This window comes from Macaca thibetana, chromosome 12, assembly GCF_024542745.1.
Source record: "Macaca thibetana thibetana isolate TM-01 chromosome 12, ASM2454274v1, whole genome shotgun sequence".
Lineage (NCBI taxonomy): Eukaryota > Metazoa > Chordata > Mammalia > Primates > Cercopithecidae > Macaca > Macaca thibetana.
In genome coordinates this window covers 18,726,117-18,750,738 of record NC_065589.1, presented here as the reverse complement: position 1 = coordinate 18,750,738, position 24,622 = coordinate 18,726,117, and the positions used below count along the sequence as shown (strand labels likewise).

Below are 24,622 nucleotides of genomic sequence, written 5' to 3'. Positions count from 1 at the left end.
AATAGTAATTTTAAACCTTGTTTATAATGAATAATTGGCATTTCCTTATCACATATGTACTAGATCTAAATATAAGGATCTTCTCTAATAGTCTGTATTCCTTAATCCCTGTCTGTACAAATTAGCCTGCATATTCAGGAATGGAACAACCAGTAAACTGTTACTTGAAGAACTAATTTAAATGACCCATTTAAGAGAAATGCTGTCAAAATAAGGCAATAACGATCAGCCTATCTGTACTTTTCTTCTGTGCCTACTCAGTAAAATTGAGAAAATAATATTTGCCCACTTCTATAAAAATATCACCCCATTTGCTACCTAGCATGTGAGAGAGACAAGACAAGCCTGTCATGTTTGTCTCTAAAAAGAAAAACGACGATAGGCCCTGGTGGAGGACAAGCTGTACAGAAGCATCTGCCTTTTCTCAGATACATCATTCCAATTCTTCCTTAAATATACATTTCCTCCTTGATTTATATTAACCCCTTCGGAGGCACTATAATAACTTTATGTTCCCATGGAACATAGGGTTTTTCAAGAATTTCTTAAAATAAAAAAGGTTTGAAAGCTATGGAGTAAACTCAGCAGCTGTGAGATATTCTGTTCAAACTACCACAGATGTCAAATGGTCACATTTCACAGAAGTCAAAGGAAAACAAAACCACAGTTCTGCACTCTTCCACAGGGCAAGGAATTGATCATATTCTATTTTCCTTTCAGGACTTCATAAAATCCCTAGGATAGCACCTTTGTATGGGCTGAACCATTAACTGAACTAAAATTAATACAGGAAGCTTAACATTCAACATTGTGTTTGAACAAAACTTACCACTACTCAATTTTTCTTCCAAACTATGTTAGTAATATACATTTTGCAAATAGTCTAGAAAGCTTTTAAAAGAAATCTCTTTAGGTGATGTAACACGTAAACTCTAAGGAACAACAAAACTCTTCAGTCTTATTTCTGAAGATAAGTCAACATTGAATGCAGATCATTCCAGTACATGATGCGCCTGAGCCCCTTTCCCTTCCTTACATGTGTCACACAGCCATTAAGACATCTTAGTTTAATTGTCTCCTTAAACTTTTCAGTCCCTCTAAGACGTCATTATAAAACAGATTTAGTCCTTTAGTTTTATCATATGGAATGACCCTATTGTCTTGGTATGATCCCAACACAGTGATGCAGTACTGAGGTTTTTTTTTTTGTTTTTTAAATCAATATCCATTAGTAAGATTAGCAAAGATACTGTTGCTATCTATTTTTATATTTGTCCTTTAAAAAGGTAGGCCCTTCTCCACTTATTTCCATATCCCTAGAGAAATAGATATATGATGTACTGTTGTCAGAAAAAATCACACACACACATACTGGAATATTAAAAGACAGGCTCTTCATTTCTTCTCTTCCTCATGCTGGTACACAGTGCCCAAAAGCTTTAGAAATGCCTTTATGAACAACAGCTTTTGCTAGTTCTTAGGAAAGCAATTTATGAGTTGGGAATTATTGTGCCAGCTCTGGGTCACTAACTTCTTTTAATGAAAACATGAATAATACTAGTTATAACTCAAAGTCAAAATAGTGTAAAAGCTGTAGAGTGCTTTTGTGGGGGGTATATTAAATTGCCAGAATATTGCAGAGGCTCATCTTGGAACAACAAGTAGAATGCTGTTTCAGTTAAGAGGACTGGGCTGTTCCAGGCAACAGATGGATCATTTCGCATCACAATGGTGGCTGGGTTTCCCATCACTTATTACTAACGGCGACGAGGAAAAGTCAGGCGGCTTGTGTGACTCCCATGTTAACAGCACCATAAAAAAGTTTTGTCCTCGGAATTTGGGGGAAAGGGAAGAATGTGGACTGCCTTGGTAATTAGAGAAATTTCACAACTTACTTAATGACAACCTCAAAAGTTCACCTGTGGCACACTGGCTGGGAAGAGAAACTATTGAAAAAAGCCAATGCGAAGCGCAGATTACGGCACTACCTGAAAATAACAGATCTCTTTAAGAAGTTTATCAGTAACTAAGTGTAGAGGATATTCACATACTGCTAGTTCATAGGGAAAGGTCTCTGGTTTCGTAAGTTCCTAATGCCACCCCTCAAGAAAGAGAGAACAAGTCTTCCTTCCCCCAGCTCCTGTTTTGACAACAGCCACAAGAGCCCTGGAAGGCCCCCTAGGCTAAGTGAAGTGTCTGTACTTGTGACTTGCTTTGAGAAAGTTCTAAGCGTTCACTTTTTTGACTTTTTGTCCCCACTAAAACTCATTTGCTAGCTCATTTTTTCACTACATATTAGCTCGCTGTTCATGGGGAAGTTTCACTGAAGTAATTCCAGTCTTCAGGGAACCACTACGGATAGACCTTTCACATATTAGTCCCCATAGGTAAGTTCCACAAATGCCTCAAAACACACCTTTACATTTGCTTTCTAAAAATGTTGATTTGTTTGTAAGTGGCTACTGTCCATTCATGAGACAGCACTGTGGAGCTGCGCGGGAAGGACTTCATTTGGTGGAGCTGCTGTTCTTAGCTGTGGATGTCGCCCAGCTCTCAGATCAGTGTGGAGAAAACCCAGTTGCCAGACTGCAGCCCACCACAGGCGTCATGTCCCAGATCTACAAGGAAGGAACATGGAAAAGGCAGCAGTGATAACCAGGTCTAATGGCAAGAGTCAACACAGAGAAACAAACGACTGTTAAACCCGAAAAGGTGTCAAAATAACGAATTTTCTCATTCCCTTCTTTCATAACACCTCCTTAAGATTTATAGAAAGAGGAGAGGATGTGAAGAAATAGGAACACTTTTACACTGTTGGTGGGATTGTAAACTAGTTCAACCATTGTGGAAAACAGTATGGCGATTCCTCAAGGATCTAGAACTAGATGTACCATATGACCCAGCCATCCCATTACTGGGTATATACCCAAAGGATTATAAATCATGCTGCCATAAAGACACATGCACACGTATGTTTATTGCGGCACTATTCACAATAGCAAAGACTTGGAATCAACCCAAATGTCCATCAGTGACAGACTGGATTAAGAAAATGTGGCACATATACACCATGGAATACTATGCAGCCATAAAAAAGGATGAGTTTGTGTCCTTTGTAGGGACATGGGTGCAGCTGGAAACCATCATTCTCAACAAACTTTCGCAAGAACAGAAAACCAAACACCGCATGTTCTCACTCATAGGTGGGAACTGAACAGTAAGATCACTTGAACATGGGAAGGGGAACATCACACACCGGGGCCTATTATGGGGAGGGGGGAGGGGGAAGGGAAGGCATTGGGAGTTATAACTGATGTAAATGACGAGTTGATGGGTGCTGACGAGTTGATGGGTGCAGCACACCAACATGGCACATGTATACATATGCAACAAACCTGCACGTTGTGCACATGTACCCTAGAATTTAAAGTATTAAAAAAAAAAAAAAAAGATTTATAGAAAGATGCCAGGTGGCTGGGCACGGTGGCTCATGCCTGTAATCCCAGCGTTTTGGGAGACCGAGGCGGGTGTAGCGCTTGAGCCCAGGAGTTCGAGACCAGCCTGGCCAACATGGCAAAACCCTGTCTCTAGCAAAAAAAAAATACAGAAATTAGCCTGTTGTGGTGGCACATGCCTGTGGTCCCAGCCACTCAGGAGGCTGAGGTGGGAGGATCACCTGAGCCCAGAAGGCAGAGGTTGCACTGAACTGAGATCACACCCCTACACTACAGCCTGGGTGACAGAGCGAGACCGTGTCTCAAACAAAAAGATTTTTAGAAAGATAAAACAATGTAGTCCACTAAAATGTGAGTAAAGCATATAGGTAGTGTCTTTACACATAAAAATTACATCATAATAATGTTTTAGTATAAATTCAAATTTTTTTTTAGAAAAGCCCATCAGGAATATAAAATATCTCAGTTTCACCACTGAAGAATGGTACTTAGGCCAGGCATGGTGGATCATGCCTGCAATCCCAGTACTTTGGGAGTCTGAGGTGGGAGGATCGCTCGAGCCGAGGAGTTTGAGACCAGCCTGGGCAACGTAGTAGGACCCAATCTCCACAAAAAATCCCCCCAACATTAGCTAAGCCTGTGGCAGGCACCTGTAGTTGTAGCTACTTTGGGAGGCTGAGGTGGGAGGACTGCGTGAGCCTGGAAGGTGAAGGCTGCAGTGAGTAGTGATTGTGCCACTGCACTCCAGCCTGGACAACAGAGCAAGACCCATCTCAAAAAAAAAAAGAGTGGTATTAAGTATAAAACACTTCATTTCAATTTATGTGTTAGTGACCCAGGGATTTAATTTTTAAAATGTGTGGTTATTCTTTATAATGAGGACGCATTCTGCCCAGGATGAAAAGGAACAATGGCAAGGGTAGGAATGTCTTGAGATGGGTCAGGGGTGAGGGCCCAGGTCAGCAAGGGAGAACCCTGAGGTGAGCGCCACCCATGGGGATATACTGGGTGCCAGACTCACTCCACCAGACAGACACTGCAGAGGGAGGTGCCACTGGGATTGACCACCACTGAGTGCATGGAAACTCGCAGGCAAGCAATTTATCACTCAAGGTTTTAAACTGGCAATCAGTTGCTTATAAAGCTTACCAATCAGAAAGAGTGACTGTCTCCTGGACATTCACAGCATGATAATGGGCAATCTCAACTGAGATGCTGACAGACAATTAGCCAGCTTACCTTTACAATGCGGTCGGTCCCACAGGTCACCATCAGTCCCCTGGCAACGTCCATGGACATGTGGGAAATGTTATGTTTTCCTTCATGAAAGGTCGCTAGAGAAGTCCGACTAACAAGAGAAAAGAGATCACTGAAAATGTTCTTGACTGTACCTAGAGCTAAGGGGGTAAGCCTTTTTAGCAACATAAAATAAGCAAATATGGCCAGGTGCAGTGGTTCATGCCTGTACCCTCAGCACTTTGGGAGGCCGAGGCGGGTGGATCACTTGAGGTCAGGGGTTCAAGACCAGCCTGGTCAACATGGTGAAACCCCATCTCTACTAAAAATATAAAAATTAGCTCCGTGTGGTGGCACACACCTGTGATCCCAGCTATTCAGGAGGCTGAGGCAAGGAGAATCGCTTGAACCTGGAGGTGGAGGCTGCAGTGAGCCGAGATTATGCCACTGCACTCCAGCCCAGTTAAGCAAGACTCAGTCTCCAAAATAAAAAAGCAAATGCTTATTATAGTGTTAAAATTTGCTCCTAAAATTGTGGCTATGGTTTTGAAAACTAACCTTATAATTTAATGATGACAGAAAGCATGATAAATCACAAGACTGCTTTATAAAACTCCCAAAATAACCGGGTTTTTTTTGTTTTTGCTTTTTTTAAACTGGAAAGGCTGATACATTCCTAGATATAAAAACAAGAATCTTCAATATAAAAGAAGAACTGCATTGGATAAAATCATAGAGCATGGGCAAAACATTCATCGGAGAGCTGCAGTTTTCCCTGAAACCTCTGCCATGCACAGGAGCAGTGCCTCTTACAGCACCGGCTTCAACTCTGCCCCAAAGCCCAGGTGCCCCAATCCCATCACTAGTTCATTTACCAACACCAGTCGTGATGCACTAGCTTTCCAATGTGGACCTCTGCCAACATTTGCCTCTGCTGCTTTAAAAGATGATTCAAAGGGAAGGAAAGAAAATGGTGGTTCTGTCCTAATAGATTTGCCTAAAAATCAGTGCAGAGTGGAGTAAACAAACAGATGTGTCTTACACACAAAGAGCAATTTAAAAATAGACTGCTAGGCCAGATTTTTGTGAAAGAAAGAACATTGGTCTCTAGAGTTTTCCCAGTAAATTTACATGCATGTGTGAACAAAGGTCTAGGCACTAGATACTTCTATAGAGAACCAGCTCAACCACTGCCATCCACAGGTGCATGGACTTATCTCTGCATGGCAGTCGGTGGGATGTGGAGGCTCAGGATGTCCACTCAGTTACTGGACCATGTAACTCAGCATTCCTCACCATGTTCAGGAGAAAGCTGCCCAGTCAGAGGGGCAGCTTCAGATACACAGCGGTGGTCTTAAGTCATAAAGCTAGGGCAGGTCCTTTCTTCAAAAATGGCTTACGGGCCAGGCACGGTGGCTCATGCCTGTAATCCCAGCACTTTGGGAGGCCAAGGTGGGCAGATCACTTGAGGTCAGGAGTTCGAGAACAGCCTCACCAACACAGTGAAACCCCATCTCTACTAAAAATACAAAAATTAGCCAGGTGGTGGGGGGCGCCTGTAATCCCAGCTACTCGGGTGGCTGAGGCAGGAGAATCGATTGAACCCAGGAGGCGGAGGTTGCAGTGGGCCAAGATCACGCCACTGCACTCCAGCATGGGTGACAGAGCAAGATTCTGTCTCAAAAAACAAACAAACAACAAATAAAATGGCTTAGGAAATTCAGGAGAAACAAACACATGGCTAAACATATCCGTATCACTTCTGAAGCTCTTCACATTTCAGAGAACCATTAGACAGATGTAATAAGAGGCAATGAGACAAAAATATGCAAACACTCACTCTTCGTCTTTGATGGAGTCGTAACAAGAATCACAAACCCGGACTTGGAACTCGAAGCCCATGACTGGGTAAGTTGAGCGCTTGCTGCTGCACTTCCCGCAGACAGCCTGCCCGCATTTCCTGCAGTGATGCTTCACGGGTGACCGGCAGGAGGAAAACAGGGTGTTAGCTTTTGCCTTTTTGTTTTTTGTTTTGTTTTGAGACGGAGTCCTACTCTGTTGCCTAGGTTGGAGTGCAGTGGCATGATCTCGGCTCACTGCAACCTTTGGCGCCCGGGTTCAAGCGATTTTCCTGCCTCAGCCTCCCGGGCAGTTGGGATTACAGGTACCTGCCACCACGCCTGGCTAATTTTTGTATTTTTAGTAGAGATGGGGTTTCACCATCTTGGTCAGGCTGGTCTTGAACTCCTGACCTCATGATCCACCCACCTCAGCCTCCCAAAGTGTTGGGATTACAGGCATGAGCCACAGCGCCCGGCCTAGCTTTTGCTTTAAAGCACATGGTTTCCCTCTAGAGTAAGGGAACAGGAGTGGGGAGGATATGCCTTGAATTGTAATCACCCCAATTCAATGTATCAATTAACGCTCACAAAATAGACAATTTGGACACTAGTCAAGGATTTCCAAAAAACCTTGCTGTACTGGTCAAATGTTGCTTTTCATTCATTCATATTATCTGTCTACATGTTAACAAACAATACTATTAACACCAAATTTAGTTCATTTAGGAGCCTAATCACTGTAGATTTGGGGAAAGAAAAATTTATTCCTCCATCATAAAAAGGCATTATTATTTAAAATAAGTTTTATTTATTTATTTTTATAGAGACAGGGTCTCACCATGTTGCTCAGGCTGGTCTCAAACTCCTGGGCTTAAGCCACCCTTCCACATTGGCCTCCCAAAGTGCTGGGATTACAGGCGTAAGCCACCACACCGGGCCTAAAATAAGTTTTAAATGCACTATGCTCTCATTAAGAAACTAATGCCCATAAATCATATGTTTTGCTATATTTTAAAATCTCTCAAACTGTGATTCTGGAAATAAGCCTCAAGAACATTACAAAACAGTCCAATTATTATTACTGATTTTGACATATTCTTTTACCACCAACAGTTTAGTGACCAGCACCACTTCTCTCTTAACTGTTAATAAATGGGAGTAAAATCCATTTCTCTGTGCTTCCTTTAGAAGTAGGGAATACTTCTATTAATTATACTGCACTAATTACCATCAGCCTTGCATTGTGAGAACTTGGCTAATGACAGACAGAACTCAGGTGCTATTTCAGAGCTTTATAATGGTCTGAGCGCTAAAATAATCCCCTTCTTGCCCGCCAGTCTCATATGAGAACTTATTGTGGAGTAGCTCTGTAAAACTTTTTAGAGTTTATTTATTAATTTATTTTTTTGAGATGGAGTCTCACTCTGTCATTTAGGCTGGAGTACAGTGGCGCGATCTTGGCTCACCGCAACCTCCGCCTCCCAGGTTCAAGTGATTCTCTGGCCTCAGCCCCCTGAGTAGCTGGGATTACAGGCGTCCGCCACCACACCCAGCTAATTTTTGTATTTTTAGTACAGACAAGGTTTCGCCATGTTGGCCAGGCTGGTCTCAAACTCCTGACCTCGGGTGATCCACCCGCCTCGGCCTCCCAAAGTGCGGGGATTACAGGCCCGAGCCACCAAGCAGGGCCAAAAAAGTTTATTAACACATACAAACTTTAGGCTAATCTCTCATAGAGGTGAAACCAATAATAAAAGGAATAAAATTAGCATCTTTTTTACCTACCTGCACAAATTCACATTTACCCTGAGTGGTTACCTTCCAGGCTGCTGTGGAAATGGGTTTGTTTTTTGTTTTTTGTTTTTTTGTAGAACTTTAGTATTACAAGAATCCTTGAAGTTAACAGCACCTTTGAAATCTACAGGCTATTTGGAACATATTTCTTTAATTTAAAAAATTTTAAAAACAGTACTCAAAACCTGCTTAATAAAAATGTTCCAGGTATGCTTATAAGGGAACAATTTAAAATAATCTAAAACTCATAGGGTCAGGCATTCAAGTGAGGACTAAATTATTACTTTTTATCTGTTTGTGACAACATAAGGTAAGGTATATATAACTGTATGACCTAATTTATTCCAACTTTGTTCTTGGCTAGCATAAAACACTGACTTTAATAAGTAACGGTATTAAACTGAAAGATCTTTTATCTATTTAAAAATAGGCTCTCAGGGTTTTCTACGCACCCCTGCCTTTCCAATACAGGACGAGCAACGGAACAGTGAGGTAACAGTCTCACTGGCCCCGGGAAAGGTCTTCCTCATTATTAGTCACACAATAATAAAGACACAGAAAATGTAGGAATTAACAGCATTTGCAAAAACAAAGTGTGATTCAAAAAAGCCCCAGATTAAGTATGCAAATAGTGAAATACACAATCAAGCCAGCGATGACTCAACAGTGCCTACTCACTTGTCTCAGCCCCAGCGTCTTGGTGTCCCACATCTGCTTTATGTTCCAGAAAAAGGGCTGCTCACATTTCTGACAAGAATCACTTTCCAACCACTGAGGAGCCTGGGGGAGCAGAAAGTCAAAGCCAACATCAGTGTGTCTATGTTTACTTCCGCGTTTCAAAATTAATACAACAGTTCTAGACCTTGCCGGGGTTAGTCTTTCTTTTCTTCTTTTTTTTTTTTTTGTCACCCAGGTTGGAGTGCAGTATGTGATCTTGGCTCACTGCAACCTCCGCCTCCTGGGTTCAAGTGACTCTACTGCCTCGGTCTCCCAAGTGGCTGGGACTACAGGCATGCACTACCATGCCAGGCTAATTTCTGTATTTTTAGTAGACTTGGGGTTTTGCCATGTTGGCCAGGCTGGTCTCAAACTCCTGACCTCCCAAAGTGCTGGGATTCTAACCATGAGCAGCCATGCCCAGCCAGTAAGTATTTCTTTTTAATTCCACAAAATATTCTAGCTAGTTGTCATATTCAATATTATGTTTAATTATTCAATATTATGTTTAATTGTGTGTGTGCAGGTGGGTCTTTTTTGAGCCAGGGTCTCACTCTGTCACCCAGGCTAGAGTGCAGTGTCGTGAACATGGCTCACTGCAACCTTGACCTCTCAGGCTCAAATGATCCTCCTGCCTCAGCCTCCCGAATAGCTAGGGCCACAGGTGTGTGTCACCATGCCAACTAATTTTTTATTTTTATTTTTTTTGTAGAGACGGGGTCTCACTATGTTTCCCAGACTCATTTTGAACTCCTGGCTTCAAGTAATCCTTCTGTCTCAGCCCCACAAAGCACTGTGATTACAGTCATGAGCCATTGCGCCCAGCCTTAATTGTGTGGTAAGTAATCATGACAATTTTAGCCACGGTTACAGGGTTGTTCAATTTGTAATCTATAGATAGGAGGGAGTAAATCAGTTTTTATTGTGAACACTTAAGGGTTGTCTTTATGTATTTCTTTTTTATGCTGGAGATGTTTGAACTCGAAAACCAGTTGAGTAAAAACCCAATGCATGCAGCAGAATCTGGTGACCTACCACTGGGAAAGGCTTGCAGGGTCACAGGTGACTAATAGAAGAGATCTGACAAAATCCCATCACCTAGTTGCTCTGGGTAGGGACTATGCCGGCAGATTTGCCACCCTTCCCTTCCCAGCCACAGCAGCAGGTCCCCCCTCCTGGGGCCACACAGTAGTCCTGCAGCCTTCACTGGGCAGCAAGCTCTAGTTTTGTAAATCTCGGTGCACGTTTCTTCTCCCCTCTAACCAGTGAGTTACTTTTTGGTATTATTCATCTTGATCTATCCACAGCCTGTCACACAGTAGGTTCTTAATGCATTTTTGTTGAAACAGAGGAAGCAGTCTCAAAATTAATTTGTTAAAAAACTTAGAAAATAGGCCAAGTGTGGTGGCTCACGCCTGTAATCTCAGCACTTTGGGAGGCCGAGGCAGGCGGATCACCTGAGGTCGGGAGTTCAAGCCTGGCCAACACAGTGAAACTCCATCTCTACTAAAAATACAAAAATTAGGCAGACGTGGTGGCGCACACCTGTAATCCCAGCTACTTGGGAGGCTGAGGCAGAAGAATCACTTGAACCCAGGAGGCGTAGGTTGTAGCGAGCCAAGATCGCACCATTGCACCCTAGTCTGGGCAACAAGAGCAAGACTCAGTCTCAAAAAACAAAACAAAACAAAACAAAAACTTAAAAATATTTCTCTAAACAAAAAATTACAAACTATACCCAAGTCTAAGATAAACCTGTTAAAAGCCTGTTTAGGCCGGGCGCAGTGGCTAACACCTGTAATCCCAGCACTTTGGGAGGCTGAGGCAGGCAGATTACCTGAGGTCAGGAGTTCAAGACCAGCTTGGCCAACATGGTGAAACTCCATCTCGACTAAAAATACAAAATTAGCCAGGCATGGTGGCACACGCCTATAATCCCAGCTACTTAGGAGGCTGAGGTGGGAAAATGGCTTGAAACCGGGAGGTGGAGGTTGCAGTGAGCAGAGATTACACCACTGCACTCCAGCCTAGGCGACAAGAGCGAAACTTCGTCTCAAAAAAAAAAAAAAAAAAAAAAAAAAAAAAAAAAAAAAAAAAAAAAAAAAAAAAAAAAAAGCCTGTTTAACCCCAATCATTTAACATTATATAGGTGCAACAAAAATAGATAGAAAACATTTTTTCTAAAATATATATTAATATATTTGGTGGTTTGAATGATGGGTGCCCCTAGTTCTTCATTTTGTCTCCTATTGCATCAAAACTTTTGGCCTTCCTATTTCTTATTTTGGATCTGTCACTAGAAATATTTCTACATATAACAGACATTAGAAAGGTCTTTTTTTTTGAGGGGGGGGTGTGCAGAAGGCACTCACAAGTAGACTGAAACAGGCTGAGATAGAAGAAAGGTTTCCTTAAATAACTGGGGAATGTTGGAGATGAGAAGGGATGAAAGAAGAATAAAGAGATGTGTATCTATGTGAGAAAAATTACTTTATTGATATAGAATTACTTCTTTGTTTCTGTGATCACTAGAAGGCAGGTGGTGATGGAGGCTGCGGCTGTGTGGGGATACTACCTGGGGACACTGGCCCTAGGAGAGACGCAGCAGGCTGTGCTGCCAGGGGCACAGGATATTTAATTGCCGGAGGAAGGAAAGTAAGTATAACTTCCTAATCTTATGTCTGGGACATGCCCAAGTGTAACTCTCGCAAAACCGCAGTCACGTGGACCAAAAAACAGCACACAAATGTATTCACTAAGCCATCTCCAAACAACTCCAGTAAGAGTTAATGTGCTTTAAGGACGATACAATGAAGGCTTTAATGGAAACAGAACAATAGATGAAAGTTCGTTCCAGTTTATACTTCCCGTACTTAGCAGCAGGGAATTCGATGTTTAATGTAGTGCACAAAAATGTTAAGTGTAAAAAAGAACTGATTTGCAAACTTGCCCGTTATTGCTCAGTGCTTTAGAAATTTACTTCTTTCTTTTGTCTCCAGTTAATGGCTGGATTTTCTATTTCCCTTGACCACACAGTGTCTGTTAGGTATTACTTAACACAAAAATCTTAAAACAAACTTTACTGGTCTGGAATTCAGAAATCTGCTCTCAACCAAAACACAGGGAGGATTCAATTTTCTATTTTTCTTGAGCTAAAATTTGGTTTAAAAAAAAAAGAAAAATCACTGAAAGAAATGTCTGCATCTTCTCCCCCCTTAGCCTCTCATTTATGACATTATTGGCCTGGTTTGATCCACAAATTTTTAAAATTTGTTTCCTAGGGCATAACAGATTAAAGGGACTAAGGTGGGTAGAATTGAAGGCAAGAACAGTTTCAGGAAAAACGTTCTCAGTCCTACATGAAATAGTTTCCTACACAGATACAAAATTGTATTATCATGAAACACGCATGCAACATTTGTGGTCAGAATGGTGAGCCTGCATCAACAAATTAGTAAATTACATCAAATTTACACTTTCTTTTTTTTTGAGACAGGGTCTCGCCTTGTCACCCAAGCTGGACTGCAGGGGCACAATCATGGCTCACTGCAGCCTCAACCTCTGGCTCATGTGATCTTCCCTCCTCTCAGCTGCCCTAGTAGTTGGGAGTAGAGATATGCACCACCACGCCCAGCAAATTTTTTGTACAAACAGGGTTTCTCCAAGCTGCTCGGGCTGGTCTTGAACTCCTGGGCTCAAGTGATCTGCCTGCCTCAGCTTCCCAAAGTGCTGGGATTACAGACATGAGCCACTGTGCCCAGCTGTACATTTTCATCAAAGTGATTGTCTTCATAAGGGGCTGGCATTTGAATTATGTTTCAATCACCCAGAGCACTCCTTTAACACAAAAGGCCTCTATCTCCAGCGATGTCTGTTAAGCAGTACATCAATGGATTTCCTAACATTTTAATGTTTTCAAGTGACTCAATTTCAAGCAAGGATTTTTAAAATATATACAGATAAGCCATTTTTAAATTATCAATTTTTTTTTTTTTTTTTTTTTTTTTTTGAGACAGAGTCTCATTTTGTTGCCCGGGCTGGAGTGCATTGGCGTGATCCCAGCTCACTGCAACCTCTGCCTCCTGGGTTCAAGTGATACTCCTGCCTCAGTCTCCTAAGTAGCTGGGATTACAGGTGCCCACCACCACACCCAGCTATTTTTTGTATTTTTAGTAGAGATGGGGGTTTCACCATGTTGGTCAGGCTGGTCTCAAACTCCTGACCTCAACTCATCTGCCTGCCTTGGCCTCCCAAAGTGCTGGGATCACAGGCATGAGCCACCATGCCTGGCCTAAATTCTCAATATTTATTTATTTATTTATTTATTTATTTATTTATTTATTTATTTATTTATTTTATTTGAGATGGAGTCTTGCTCTGTCACCCACGCTGGAGTGCAATGGCACAATCTCGGCTCATTGCAACTTCTGCCTCCTGGGTTCAAGTGTTTCTCCTGCCGCAGCCTCCCAAGTAGCTGGGATTACAGATGCCTGTCACCATGCCTGGCTATTTTTTTGTATTTTTAGTAGAGTTGGGATTTCACCATGTTGGCCAGGCTGGTCTCAAACTCCTGACCTCAGGGGATTCACCTGTCTCAGTCTCCCAAAATGCTGGAATTACAGGCATGAATCACTGTGCCTGGCCTCTCAATTCATTTCTAATAGTCATAGCTATAATCACCAAGTCTAGGAGTCAGATCTCTTGCCTTTAAATCCTGGCTCTGCCACTTGTCAGCACTGTTCTCAGGCACGTGACTCCACTTCTCTGTGCCTAGGTTTCCTCATCCACTGTTATGGTCTGGCCCTGTGTCCCCACCCAAATCTCACTTAGAATTGTAATAATCCCCACGTGTCATGGGAGGGACCCAGTAGGATGTAATTGAATCATGGGGGTGGGTTTTTTCCATGCTATTCTCCTGGTAGTGAATAAGTCCCACAATATCTGATGGTTTTATAAAGGGGAGTTCCCCTGCACATGCCCTCCTGCCTACCATGTAAGACATGACTTTGCTCCTCCTTCATCTTCCACCATGAATGTGAGGCCTCCCCAGCCATGTGGAATTGTGAGTTCATTAAACCTCTTTCCTTTATAAATTACCCAGTCTAAGGTATATCTTTATTAGCAGCATGAGAACAGACTAATACATCTGTAAAATGGGATAACAGTAGTATATACCTCATAAGGTTGTGAGGATTAAGTGAGTTAATATTAAGTGTTCAGAATACTACCTGGCATACAGTAAGTGACATCTAAGTCCAGGCAACGTGCCAAGTGTTTCATGTTTTTTTATTTTACTTAATTTTCATATGTCCTAGGAGATACAGAGCAACACTATCCCTATTTTACAGGCAATGAAACTGGCTCAAAGATTAGAGCAACTGTCAATGAGTAGACGCAGATCCTGGGGAGATCCAGGAGTCCAGCCTGCATCTCTGTGTGTATCCCTATGCTCCACATAGTCTCTGCATACAAGGCCTATCCACTTCTACATGTGGTGGTCTCCAAACATGGTCTTGGGCTATGGCAACCTACAGATCTGAGCTCTTGCCTCAGGGTGCATGATTCTGTTTAAGGGTTTAAGAAAGAATATAACTTTGACTGGGCACAGCTGCTCACATCTGCAATCCCAGCACTTTGGGAGGCTGAGGCAGGTGGATCACTTGAGGCCAGGAGTTCAAGACCAGCCTGGCCCACATGATGAAACCTCGTGTCTACTAAAAATGCAGAAATTAGCCAGGCATGGTGGCACATGTCTGTAGTCCCAGCTACTTGGGTGGCTGAGGCACGAGAATTGCTTGAGCCCAGCAGGCAGAGGTTGCAGTGACGAAAATATATGCTTGAAAGAATTTAAGGAAACAAACTAAAATCAAAATCAGAAACAAATAGCTTTTTAGAACATCTCTTAACATAAGAGATACCCTAACTTTATTTCGTTTAATACTCAGAATATAGCGTTACACTATAAGCTAACATGAGCCATCCTAATATATACGTATTATCTAAGGAGAAGCTTTCGTTTTGTGCTGAGAAGAGCAAGAAAGAGTACTAATTAGGTATTATAATTGCATTACTCTCTTTTCCACATCTTTTTCCACCTGCCGAATCTGAACAAAGATATGACAAGAATAAATTCCATTGTTCTACTACCACTAATTGCTGTACTCGTCACATTGCACTAGTATATGAAATGCTATACACTCTGTAATCTATTAATTTTAAAATAAAGCTATCTTTTCAAGAAGATTCATTCTCTAATTATTGTTTCTTGCTCATATATATTTTGTGCCTACTTCCAAAAAATGATCCCTTATCATGATCTGGCAGGGAGGCAAATCTGCTTCCAACTCGACAGCATACTGGCTGAAGCCACAGTGGGTAGTAAATGCTCCAGTTAGTATTGACAGGGGACTTGGAGAGAAATTCCAGGCAAGCATTGCAGAGCTAGAGGATCTGGGACCAATCCTCTATGCCCTAGTCTAAGAAAGTCCTATAAACCCCTAAAGGCTGGGCTCCGTGGCTCACGCCTATAATCCCAGCACTTTGGGAGGCAAGGCGGGCGGATCACTTGAGGCCAGGGGCTCGTGACCAGCCTGGTCAACATGGTGAAACTTCCTCTCTACTAAAAATACAAAATATTAGCCAGGTACCGGTATGGTGGCATGAGCCTGTTGTCCCAGATACCTGGGAGGCTGAGCTGGGAGAATCACTTAAAACTAGGATGCGAAGGTTGCAGTGAACTGAGGTCTTGCCACTGCACTCCAGCCTGGGTGACAGAGCTAGACCCTGCCTCAAAAAAAAAAAAAAAAAAGCCCAAAAAACCCTAAGGCCAGGTCAGAACCTTATAGATTACAGCCTGTTTATCCTTGCAATACATTTTCTCAGTTATTAAAAAACAAACAAAAAAATCTACTAAAAATAATGCATCTTTTTGACACAACTTGCCTTCCTATCTCTTCTACAGATGCAGTGAATTGTGCACACAGGAAACGCCTTGATTGATGGGACTATTTTTTCTTTCCCTAGATATGGAAATACACTCCACATATGAACAGACATTTCTCAAAAGAAGACATTCATACAGCCAACAGACACATGAAAAAATGCTCATCATCGCTGGCCATCAGAGAAATGCAAATCAAAACCACAATGAGATACCATCTCACACCAGTTAGAATGGCGATCATTAAAAAGTCAGGAAACAACAGGTGCTGGAGAGGATGTGGAGAAACAGGAACACTTTTCCACTGTTGGTGGGATTGTAAACTAGTTCAACCATTATGGAAAACAGTATGGCGATTCCTCAAGGATCTAGAACTAGATGTACCATATGACCCAGCCATCCCATTACTGGGTATATACCCAAAGGATTATAAATCATGCTGCCATAAAGACACATGCACACGTATGTTTATTGCGGCACTATTCACAATAGCAAAGACTTGGAATCAACCCAAATGTCCATCAGTGACAGACTGGATTAAGAAAATGTGGCACATATACACCATGGAATACTATGCAGCCATAAAAAAGGATGAGTTTGTGTCCTTTGTAGGGACATGGATGCAGCTGGAAACCATCATTCTTAGCAAACTATCACAAGAACAGAAAACCAAACGCCGCATGTTCTCACTCATAGGTGGGAACTGAACAATGAGATCACTTGGACTCGGGAAGGGGAACATCACACACCGGGGCCTATCATGGGGAGCGGGGAGGGGGGAGGGATTGCATTGGGAGTTATACCTGATGTAAATGATGAGTTGATGGGTGCTGACGAGTTGATGGGTGCAGCACACCAACATGGCACAAGTATACATATGTAACAAGCCTGCACGTTATGCACATGTACCCTAGAACTCAAAGTATAAAAAAAAAAAAAAAAAAAGAAAGAAATACACTCCACAATGATGCACTTTGAAGGCAGGAATCCCACTTCTACTTTCTAAATAGTTTTTCTAAAAGAATTTACCAATGATAAAAACAGCAGGTTAAAAATCTAAGTTGTGAAACCCTCGGGAAAGCCACCAGCAGTGCTGGGCACCAATGGTCTCCTCCCCTCATCATCCAGGGAATACAGCCTCTCTCTCTCTGAGTTTTCTGCTCTCTCAGAATAAGACTGAAAAACAATAGGCCAAGAGCCAGGAAACAGAACAGTATACTAGCTGTTCTTGGTGCATATAACTAGTAGCTGATAAACATAAAACACAGTTCAAATAAACCTTTGAAAATATAGTATTATACATCCTATTTCACACACACACACACACACACACACACACATTTTTTAGAGTTTTGCTCATCACCCAGGCTGGAGTGCAGTAGTATGATCTTGGCTCACTGCAACCTCTGCCTCCTGGGTTCAAGTGATTCTCCTGCCTCAGTCTCCCAAGGAGCTGGGATTATAGGCACCCACCACCATGCCTGGCTAATTTTTATATTTTTTAGTAGAGACTGGGTTTCACTATGTTGGCCAGGCTGGTTTCGAACTCCTGACCCTCAGGTGATCCACCCACCTCAGCCTCCCAAAGCGCTGGGATTACAGCATGAGCCACTGTGCCAGCCACATCCTATACTATTGAGCCAATGTATCTGCATTTCATAATAAAATATTCTAAGCCTTACCAAATATTTTTTAGAAAATTCAAAAAGAGATACAAACCAGAAATTTGTAATCCAAATTTCCTCTATTTGACTTGTCTTACAAAGTTACAAAAAAAGTCTCACAATCAGTAAGTCTCTGGATTATGGATTGCATTTTATTATTTATAGGGTAGTCTATTTCTTCCACTAGATTACAAATTTCTTGTGGCAAGTATCTTTGTGTACATAGCCATAAAGTCTGTAAATGACTAATGTCACCATTTAAAAAAAATAGACGAAAGCCCCCTTCATTACTTCTACTGGAATATGGTAAAAATGAAGGTTTAATTAATGAGAATCAGACTCACAAAGAATCAGAGACAACACAAAGCAGACAACTGTGCAGGGATGGGTGGGAATTCTGCATCAACGTAAAATGTCTGTTACAATGGTGCACAGCACACTGAACAACATGTTGCCATAAAGGACAGGATCCTGAACAGATCATGTGATGTCGTACAACATAGTAGGTATTGCAATGCAATATCAATAAACCATTTATTATATAAATTCACTTACGTTTCCCGACTGTACGGACACCCTGTAGGTGCCCAACGAATATTTTCAAAGTTAAACTGTAAGTCATTAACGTCCCTTATGGTCTAAAATCTTCTCTGGAATCAACTTTTTTTGCTAACAACATCATAAGTTATAGATGCCACTTAGAAAAGAAAGATAATGCCAGTGCAGGCAGAGACGAGAATGGAAACCTTGATTGGAAATCATTTGACAACATCTATAAAAAGCCTTAAGAATGTATATATGCTTGGACTCAGAAGGTCTATTTCCAGAAATTTGTCTGAAATAAATAATTGATCAATCACACAATGACAAGGTCAAGAGTATTCACTGCAGCATTCTTCAAAATATTTAAAAAAGAGGATATACACAGTGGCTCATGCCTATAATCCCAGCAATTTGGGAGACTAAGGCAGGAAGGTCACTTGAGCCCAGGAGTTTGAGACCAGCCTAGATGACACAGCAAGACCCTGTCTCTACCAAAAAAAAAAAAAAAAAAAAAAAAAACTGAAAAACAAGTTATGCATGGTAGCGTATGCCTGTAGCCCCAGCTACTCAGGAAGCTGAAGTGGGAGGATCGCTTAAGCCTGGGAGGTTGAGGCTGCAGAGAGCCAAGATCATGCCACTGCACTTCAGCTTGGGTGACAAAGCAAGACCCTGTCTCAAAAAAAAAAAAAAAAAAAAAAGAGAGAGAGAGAGAGATTGTTTAGACAATTAGACTCTCTGTCTAAAGAACTGGAAGACAACTGAGAAGTCATTTCATTCCACAATTCCACTTTATGTAGGAGGGAACAGATACTTAGAGAAATTAAGGCACTTAACCAAGTAAGGTCTCACAACTAGTCAGTGGCCCACCAAGTTAGAAATTAGGTCACCTGAAAAGAATACTATGTCGACATGGCCTCAGTGAACTAGAACTCAATGGGAAGTAAGAGCAGAGCAATGGAAATATATTTTCCTAGAAACATGTCAAGTGTTTAGCTATGTCCCTGACAGCAGTCACTGATGCATACCGCAGGGTTTCCTACAGGAATGCTACGGGACCACAATGGTGCTTCGGAGGACCTCTGTGCAGTCCAGATCCCTGGATATGCCAGAAATCTGTCTCAAAGTGTTCTCTCAGTGTATTGCTCAAGGCTGAGAACCAGCCTAAATGCTGATTGTATATACTGCATGTCACTGGTAGAAACTCTCAAATGAGTAGAGGAAGGAAGCAGTGCACAATCACACAAAGGACCTTGTCAGAAATAACCCATTAGCAGAAGGGGAAGTTGGGACTGTCTGCACCTGGACCGGCATTTACAGCTCACTGGGTGAAAAGCCAAGAAGCCAGGTTCTTGGGGGGGTCTCTCCCATTCGGCCTGGACTTGCCCTTGTCTCTTACCTCTTCTCTGCTAACATCCATGTTCCACACTGCAATTCCGCCGTCCGAGGAACAGGAGACGAGCTGCCTGGTGAGCTGAAGGTAGCACAGCGACTGCACCTTGTCACTGCAAACAGCACACACAATAGTCACTTGTCTCCATGTGGAAAAACACGGGAACTATCTCATTTAGGCTCAAATCGTTCTCCCCATTAAAACCAACAAGTGGTATTTTACCACTGACTATCCAGCATGGTAAAATGAATTCTAGTATAAACTTTACTTGGCATTTTATAACTCATCATACAGAATGATACTTTCTATAAAACATACGACTACTTTCAAATCAGTCATTAAGAATTGTAGGCCAGAGATTTGATGAGGGCTATGGTTTTCGGGACCAATCACCATGATTTCCCTTTCAGATGCATAAGATTTATCTATTTGTTCAGAAACAAAAAAGAACAAAGGAGGTATAACTCCCTTACTGAACACAATTCATATGAACAAGGAGTCCAACACCACAAAGATCGCTAGTGTGCACAGACACACACACAGACGGGGTGAAGGCCTCTGTCCCGCCTGCGCGCCCGTCATACAGCCCTTTAGGATGCCCAAGGAAACAAGCTCTTGGCCTGTTATAGTGTACAATATGTTTCCTCGGCTAATTTTCAGCTTGACTGTGATTACAGTAACAGCTGCAGTCTAGCCAAAAAGGAAAGAAAGGAAAGCGGGGTGAAGAGGTATTTCTTTTTCTTTCAGGGATAGAGGGCAAGATCCTACATATACAATGGTATCACTCAGGTGAATTCCACTGTCAAACTAGACATTATTTCTCAATTCAATATCTTTTAGAATAAAAAAACCAAAAACAAAAAACGAGTTAGGCTCCCAGCTCAAGAACAGCTTAGCATCATGTTACATGCAACCTTCCATGGTCAAAATCCTCACCTGCATCTCTGTTCTATGCCTGCCTTAATCAGATATTTCAACGGGGTGACTCCTTAAGAGAGAAAGTGGCAAGTGCTCTTTGGACTAAGAAGGAAGAAAGTCCTGTACTTCGTGTTTTGTTATTGTTTTGCTACTAAACATCAGACCCTTGGGGCTGACAGAAAGCAGTTAAAAGTGAACTGGGCGCTATCGATGGTAATTGCCATCTTAGAAGGCGGGGTTTGCAGAAAGTGTTATCAGACTACTAACGCCTTTCACTAGCTCCCCACTAACTCGGATTCTTTCCCCACCCCCACAAGTGGTCACGCACTGATGGCCCTGAAGTAAGAGCGTCCGGCCTTTTCTTCCTCCGATGTCCCACATGATGATGCTGTTGTCAGATGCTCCTGAGAAGAGTAACCGCTGAATAGGGTCCCACCAGAGGCAGGTGACACTACCTAGGGATTTGTGAGAGAGAGAGAGGGAGGCAGGGGAGAGGGGAGGGAGGAGAGGTAAAATATAACTCTACATCAGGAGGCACACATTTGACAGCTGAAGACCAAACTAGGATCAGTTGAGTCTTTAAGCAAAAAGGTACCTTCATGGTGTACAACGGGTCATTCAACCATGCCACCATGAGTCATACAGGAGACACAGCACCATTATCCACAGTTGTAAGATTAGAATTTTCAATTGTGCATCAAACTACTTGGGGCTGGGCATGGTGACTCACACCTGTAATCCCAGCACTTTGGGAGGCTGAGGAGGGCGAATCACTTGAGGCCAGGAGTTCGAGACTAGGCCTGGCCAACATGGTGAAACCCTGTTTCTACAAAAACAAACACAAAAAAACAAAAATTAGCTGGGCATGGTGGCGGGTTCCTGTAATCCCCGCTACTCGGGAGGCTAAGGAGGGAGCATGGCTTGAACCCAGGAGGTGGAAGTTGCAGTAAGCCAAGATAGCGCTACTGCACTCCAGCTTAGGCAGACTCTGTCTCAAAAAAAAAACCAAAAACCAAAAAACAAAAAAAACTGCTTGGAATACAAAGATTTTTAAAGAAGTTTTTCCTTGTTCTGTGCCAAAAATTACAAAGTAGCTTACATATGAAATGTTCAGAAAAAGTTACTGGGAAAAAAAATGCTAGTAATATTTAGTGAGAAAAACCAGTAAAGTTTACTGTGTCCAACCTACACAAGATAAAAAAATCTAGATTATTCTGGGTCTCTGGAACCTTTCAGGTGTTTTACCCCAAGATGTCTATGTTTAAGAAAATTAAGTACCACAGAAAAAAGTCTGTTGTACACTACACAATTATGCCAAGTAATTTAAGTGAAAAATCTGAACTTCCCATTTCATACTTTATATTGGCTAACTTATCAAATTTGAAACTCTTGAGGAAATCTCTCTTTCTACATACAGGTGGATCTTTCAGTAGATCCTTTCCCTGTTCATCGACTGCTGTTTCTCTAGAAAAAACATTATTAATCAACTTAGTAAAACTGAACCAGCCACACAAGCTGATAATAATTTTGGTAGGTATACAGAGAATTAATGATGCCATATTCAAAAGCAAACAGAAACTACTTTCTCACACACACTTTCCAAAAACAGAACAAAAGTAGAAATAAAGAAATATTCTGCAAAGGCTTCAGGGGTTAGTTTCACATGACTTTTGACCCTGTGTAATCTGTGTGCCATCCATTTCAGTTAGAGGCCTAAAAGCAGATAAATACGGTCTTTCAACATGAAAACTGCTAAGTAGTTACCAGACCCATTCTGCCTTTAGCAACCCTGAAAAAACTGACAAGCCTGGGGGTCATGAGAGAATTAGTCATAAACAGAAAGTGGTTTCTTCACGGGCCTCTGCTTTCCTGCCCAAATCCATTTTAACTTGCTGTTCTCTTTTCTTCTTTTCCCCTACAGGCTCCTTGATTTGATATACTCTTATTTCACCTAAATAGATTACATAGAAAGCATAGTGTACATTTATTATAACTTGTTACAACTAAAATGCTAACTATGGTCATAAATAAGTTCATCATTAATTCTTTCAGCAACTCCCCCATTCTCCATAAACCAGAGGGCCTCAAAGCTTGTATTTTGTGACACATATCAGAATTTGATCTTGTGATCCGTATGAAAACTTCAATCCATTACGGCTTAGCACCTGACACAGTTTAGACATGTATCCCCTCTAAATTTTGTTGAGATATATATATTTTAATCTTTTTTTTTGAGACAGAGTCTCCCTCTGTCACCCAGGTTGGAGTGCAGTGGCATGATCTTGGCTCACTGCAACCTCTACCTTCCAGGTTCAAGAGATTCTCCTGCCTCAACCTCTCTGAGTACCTGGGACTACAGGCGCCCGCCAACACGCTCAGCTAATGTTTTTTGTATTTTTAGTAGAGATGGGGTTTCACCATGTTGCTAGGCTGGTCTCGAACTCCTGACCACAAGTGATCTGCCCACCTCAGCCTCCCAAAGTGCTGGGATTACAGGTGTGAGCCACCGGGCCCGGCCTCTAAATTTCATGTTAAACTAATCCCCAGTGTTGCAGGTGGGGCGTGGTAGTTGGCTCATGGTGGTGGATTTCTCACGAATGGTTTAGTGCCATCCCCTTGGTGCTCTCCTTGAGATAGTAAATGAGCTCCCTTGAAATATGGTTGTTTAAAAGTGTCTGGCACCCCCACACCCGCACTCCTGCTTTGGTCATGTGATGTGCCTGTTCACACCTCACCTTGTGCTATGACTATAAGCTTCCTGAGGCCCGCACCAGAAGCATGCTGGTGCCATGCGTCCTGTACAGCCTGCAGATCCACGAACCAATTAAACCTCTTCTCTTTATAAATTACCCAGTCTTAGATATTTCTTTATTGGAATGCAAGAATGGCCCAATACAGCATCTAATGAAACCTCTTTATTACATGTGTGTATGTGGCGAGTCACATACAATCAACGGACTTTAAAAACCCCTCCACAGAGCTTCACTAACCCACTGCACTACAGAAATGACATTCCACCCAATAATTCTTTCCCCTCAGTACCTACGCAGGGTAGGTTTCCCAAGCAGAGGCTGAACCAGCCTACACATTCCTTCTAATTGTATTTATCAGGTCTTGCTCAGGGGCTTAGAAACTGATAAAATTTTTTAAAGTAATAATAACAACTCTTCCAAAGGTTTTACCAGTTAGAAGTAATTTTAAAGGTCTTGTCAACATGATAACTTATTTTATTTTTATTTCTATTTTTTTGAGACAGAGTCTCACTCTGTCACCCAGGCAGGAGTGTGGTGCCGTAATCTCGGCTCACTGCAACCTCTGCTCCTGGGTTCAAGTGATTCTCCTGCCTTAGCATTCCAAGTAGCTAGGGGTGGGATTACAGGTATGCGCCACGATGCCTGGTTAATTTTTGTATTCTTAGTAGAGAGGGAGTTTTGCTGTGTTGGCCAGGCTGGTCTTGAACTCCTGGCCTCAAGTGGTCCACCTAATTCGGCCCCCAAAAGTGCTGGGATTACAGGTGTGAACCAATGTGCCAGGCATAACTTAATTTAAAAAGGTAAGCAACATAGAAAGTATTATCCACACAAGCAATTTAGAAGGGATTTCAACAATATGAAATGAACCCATCACCCCACCTTCGCTTAGTTTTCATTCTGAATCCCGTATCTGGCCAATCAAAATGAAATCTGACAGATCATGAGGAACAGAGCATTCATGAATTCACGTAGTGGAGAACTGAATTTGAATACCCAAGTTAGGCATCTTGGGTGATATTCTAGCCTACCTTCATGTCCTTTGAGGGTTGTGATGACTGAACACGTGTTCTGTTCAAGCTTCAGCAGGGTGATCTGCCCAGAACAATCACCAACGAAAGCATACTGAGTGTCAAAGTCATATCTGAGGAGAAGCAGTCAAGGATGTAGAACAGAAATCACCTGAAAATCCTCTCATAAGAGAGACACCAGTATTAGTCAAAGTTAGTTTCCAAAGTTAGAAAACATGCATTTTAAAGAGAATAAGCATATACCTAAAACTATAACAAAAAAGGAAATACCCAACTGAAAATCATGCAATATGTAAATATTGAAGGTAAACATTAAAATAGCTGTTATTACTGAGAAAGTTTA

At 42.0% G+C, this 24,622-nt stretch overlaps 2 protein-coding genes across 3 annotated transcripts in view; both read right to left on the bottom strand.

Moving 5' to 3' along the window:
* SCG2 (secretogranin II) overlaps nucleotides 1-24,622 on the bottom strand; it is a 468,897-nt gene that overhangs the window by 291,138 nt on the left and 153,137 nt on the right. The window lies entirely within an intron of this gene.
* Nucleotides 1,610-24,622, bottom strand: part of WDFY1 (WD repeat and FYVE domain containing 1) — a 69,046-nt gene continuing 46,033 nt past the window's right edge. The window contains exons 6-12 of the mRNA XM_050752159.1: nucleotides 24,280-24,392; nucleotides 20,827-20,953; nucleotides 19,587-19,692; nucleotides 9,005-9,106; nucleotides 6,532-6,662; nucleotides 4,695-4,803; nucleotides 1,610-2,618 (exon numbers count right to left, since the gene is read on the bottom strand). Of these exons, the coding sequence (XP_050608116.1) occupies nucleotides 2,559-2,618; nucleotides 4,695-4,803; nucleotides 6,532-6,662; nucleotides 9,005-9,106; nucleotides 19,587-19,692; nucleotides 20,827-20,953; nucleotides 24,280-24,392 (748 nt within the window). The 3' untranslated portion in view covers nucleotides 1,610-2,558. The remainder of the gene's footprint in view (nucleotides 2,619-4,694; nucleotides 4,804-6,531; nucleotides 6,663-9,004; nucleotides 9,107-19,586; nucleotides 19,693-20,826; nucleotides 20,954-24,279; nucleotides 24,393-24,622) is intronic.